At 50.1% G+C, this 3,268-nt stretch overlaps 1 protein-coding gene across 1 annotated transcript; it reads left to right on the forward strand.

Annotated features, from left to right (window-relative positions):
- Window positions 1-1,001: 1,001 nt before the first annotated feature.
- On the forward strand, window positions 1,002-1,829 carry LOC120688795 (zinc finger protein 6-like). Its single transcript, XM_039971167.1, has one exon. The coding sequence runs from the start codon at window positions 1,002-1,004 to the stop codon at window positions 1,827-1,829; it is 828 nt and encodes a 275-aa protein (XP_039827101.1).
- The last annotated feature ends 1,439 nt before the right edge of the window (window positions 1,830-3,268 follow it).

Consider the following 3,268-nt stretch of genomic DNA (forward strand, 5'->3'; position numbering starts at 1 on the left):
CCCGCATACTTACACTTGGATGTGGTTAATTGTGTAACGTTTTTTTTTGCACCTGTAAGATTTAAGATAACTGGTTTAGAAGTACATAGTATAACCGTATAAGTTGGACGTTTCGCAAACTAAAGAACAATAAGGGGAACATACATTTCGTTTCCCAGTGGTCATGATATGATGGTGTTATGGAATATGCTTGATACAAGCGTCACATGAAACTACTTGAGAACTCTGTGCATCACTAGTACTTGAGAATTTGTGCACCTGGCCCATGGATTTCATTTATTTGCTCAATCTTTTTGAAACGGAACCGGCAGGAGAACTGCCTGTTATATTAATAAGACGAAGGAAAGCCAGAGGGCTAAAAAACTATACAGAAGTTAGCACACAGCTAAAGCGCAAAAAACATGCTCGCAAGTAGACTCACACTCTACCAATGAAGTGTGCCAGATGCTTCGCACCAGCCATAGTCCACATTATTTATTTGCTCAATCAATCCTCTAATGAAAAGAAAATCAGTTCATGTGAAGAGTGAAGACGAAGCTGACAAGAAGTGCTGCCATTGTCCACTCTGTCATGATAGACGTCAAGGCACGCATATCCAGTTCAAAACTTGCAACACCTTTGATATTTGGTAATCTCTCCATGCAAGACTGGAAGAGGCAAGCATTCACTTCACATCCTGCATGCATCAACAGCCAGATGGCAGGGAAGGATAGAGATAGAGGCAGATACACAGCAAAATCAACAGCGACAAATCAACAGCGATCAGATGGATGATTACTAAGCTTTAAGGCCGTGATCTCCACCACATTAACACCTTGTGATCACGCGTGATCTCTAAATTTGGCAGGTGAACTTGCATTCCTCTGAGATTATCTCCACATTTAACCCCTCTCTTCTTGTATAAGTAGGCACCTAATTAACCCCGGCCAAGAACTCCACACCAGTGCCACGTGAAAGAAACCAGATCCATGGACAAGGGATCGAGCTCCCGGACCGCGTCCATGGAGGTTGAGGGAGCGGGGTTGCAGGTGGAGGACGGGGAGGAGGTGGTGCAGGCGAGGGGGAAGGTGCATGAGGCGCCGGCGAAGGAGCTCGACCTCCTCGGCGCGCCCGGTTCGGAGCCGCCGGAAGTGAAGGCTGTGGAGGCGCAGGAGGTGGTGCCAGGCAAGGGGAAGGAGAAGGCAGTGGTGGCGGCGGAGGAGGAGACGAAGGCGCCGGCGTCTAGCGGCGGCGAGAAGAAGCGCTCGTTCAAGTGCAACTATTGCCAGCGTAAGTTCTACACCTCGCAGGCGCTGGGCGGCCACCAGAACGCTCACAAGCGCGAGCGCTCGCTCGCCAAGCGCGGCGCCGCAGCGGCCGCCGCCGCTGCGGCCGCGGCGGGGCGCGGGCTGTACGGTGGCGCTGACCCCTTCCTTCCGCCGCACCACCTCCGGTTCCCGCACGCCTGGCCGTACTCCGCGGGCGGCGGCAGGCCTCCGGCGTCGTCGTCGTTCCTCGGGCTCGGCCGTGGCTCCGCTGCTGCGGCGCCGTTCTACGGCCTGCACCACGGGTGGGCTGCGCACGCGCATGCTCACGGCCAGCCGTCCATGCCGGGGCTCGCCCGCTACGCCGGCGCCGAACGCCCCGTCTACGCACCTCCCGGCTACGGCTACGGCGCCTCGTCGAGGGCCCCTTCCCCGGCCGTCCTCGACTCCGGGATGGCCGGGCTCCGGTGGGCTGGGGTCGCCAGCGGTGCCTCTGCCGGCATCGACAACGGCGGCGCTCAGGAAGTGACGCAGCAGCAGGAGGAGGCGCAGAGCGGCAACATAGACCTGAACCTGAGGCTGTAGCTCCGATCCCCAGGGTTACCATTAGAAATTATTGCTTGTTGATGAAGCTCATGTTGACATGGAGGGTGATTGTTCTGTCGTGTAGCTGCTCTTCCCGGTAGTGATTCGTCTTGTCTCAGATTAAGTCATGCATGGTCAGCTGATTAAGGTTTAAGCCAGGGTTTATCTGTAGATGTAATATTATCTTTTTTTAGACGAACTAGATGGAAGTGATTAAAAAAACTGTCTTTCTTGCCAGTTTAATTTGTCATGCATCTGGAATCTGGACGCACTTGTTTCATTCTTGCCCATCCCTTTTTATTTCTGTTTTTGTTTTTGTCGAGTACTTGTCCATTTCTTGTTGTTCTTCGATCGCTAAAAGTCAACTGAACTGAATATTTAGAAGAATATTGATTGTTTTTATTATTTCTACTAGTTTTATTTTGTACTGCTGTACTAGCGATCTCAATCCCCTGCTTAAGATAGCCCCCTTTTCTTTTCCAGTTTTCAGTCAGCGATGGAAACTGAATCAGCAACAGCTGCCAAATTAAACAAGCAGTCATTCAAAGCTGGCTCTAAAACCCTTCCATTTCCTGCTGGAGGTTTCGAAACAGCAAAGCCCAACCATTCGAAAACCTGAAACATGGATCGCCGAGATTTTAAAACCCTGCCTTCCATACAGCTGAACGACGTACGTTATTCATACCATCCTTAATGCACAAACTTAATTCACGCCAAGTCCAGCATCCCCTTTTTCTGTCCAGATCAGATCATGGAATAAGTTAATAATTATGCGAATCAAGTTTGGAATCCCAGATGACAAATAAATCGGATCTGATTTACTTAGCTGTACGTACCTGGACCGTAGCCTCAAGTACGTACTGGCTTTCCATGCGATCGAGTTCATAGGAAGTTGTGGCGAGGCATCTCGTCGATCCTGTTGCCTTTTGGATGTTGGGATTGTTGATGTGGATGGCGTTCGTTCCTTCGATTCCTTGCACGCGAGCTTTCTTCAGGTTCAGGGACTTTGGGGCGCACCGCCGGAGGTTTGGTTTCTGACTCCACGGCAGGGCATGTTTGACTTGGCAGAGCTGAGACTGAAAGATGTGAACCTCAGCTGGCAAGGCTTGCCAAGGAAGGGAACGGTCTGGCTGCCCGTCTGGTCTAGAGACTTTTTCGGGACTGGCACATTTTTAGGCCTGTTTAGTACCACCCTTAAACCCCGTAAACACAAAAACCCGTCATATCGAATGTTTCGACATATGCATGGAGTACTAAATAAAGTCTATTTACAAAACTTTTTGTATAGATGAGCTGTAAATCGCGAGACGAATCTAATGAGCCTACTTAATCCATGATTTGCAACAGTGATGCTACAGTAACCATCCGCTAATTATTGATTAATCATGGATTAATTAGCATCATTAGATTCGTCTCGCGATTTACAACCCATCTGTGCA

The sequence above is a fragment of the Panicum virgatum genome, chromosome 9N, assembly GCF_016808335.1.
Source record: "Panicum virgatum strain AP13 chromosome 9N, P.virgatum_v5, whole genome shotgun sequence".
Lineage (NCBI taxonomy): Eukaryota > Viridiplantae > Streptophyta > Magnoliopsida > Poales > Poaceae > Panicum > Panicum virgatum.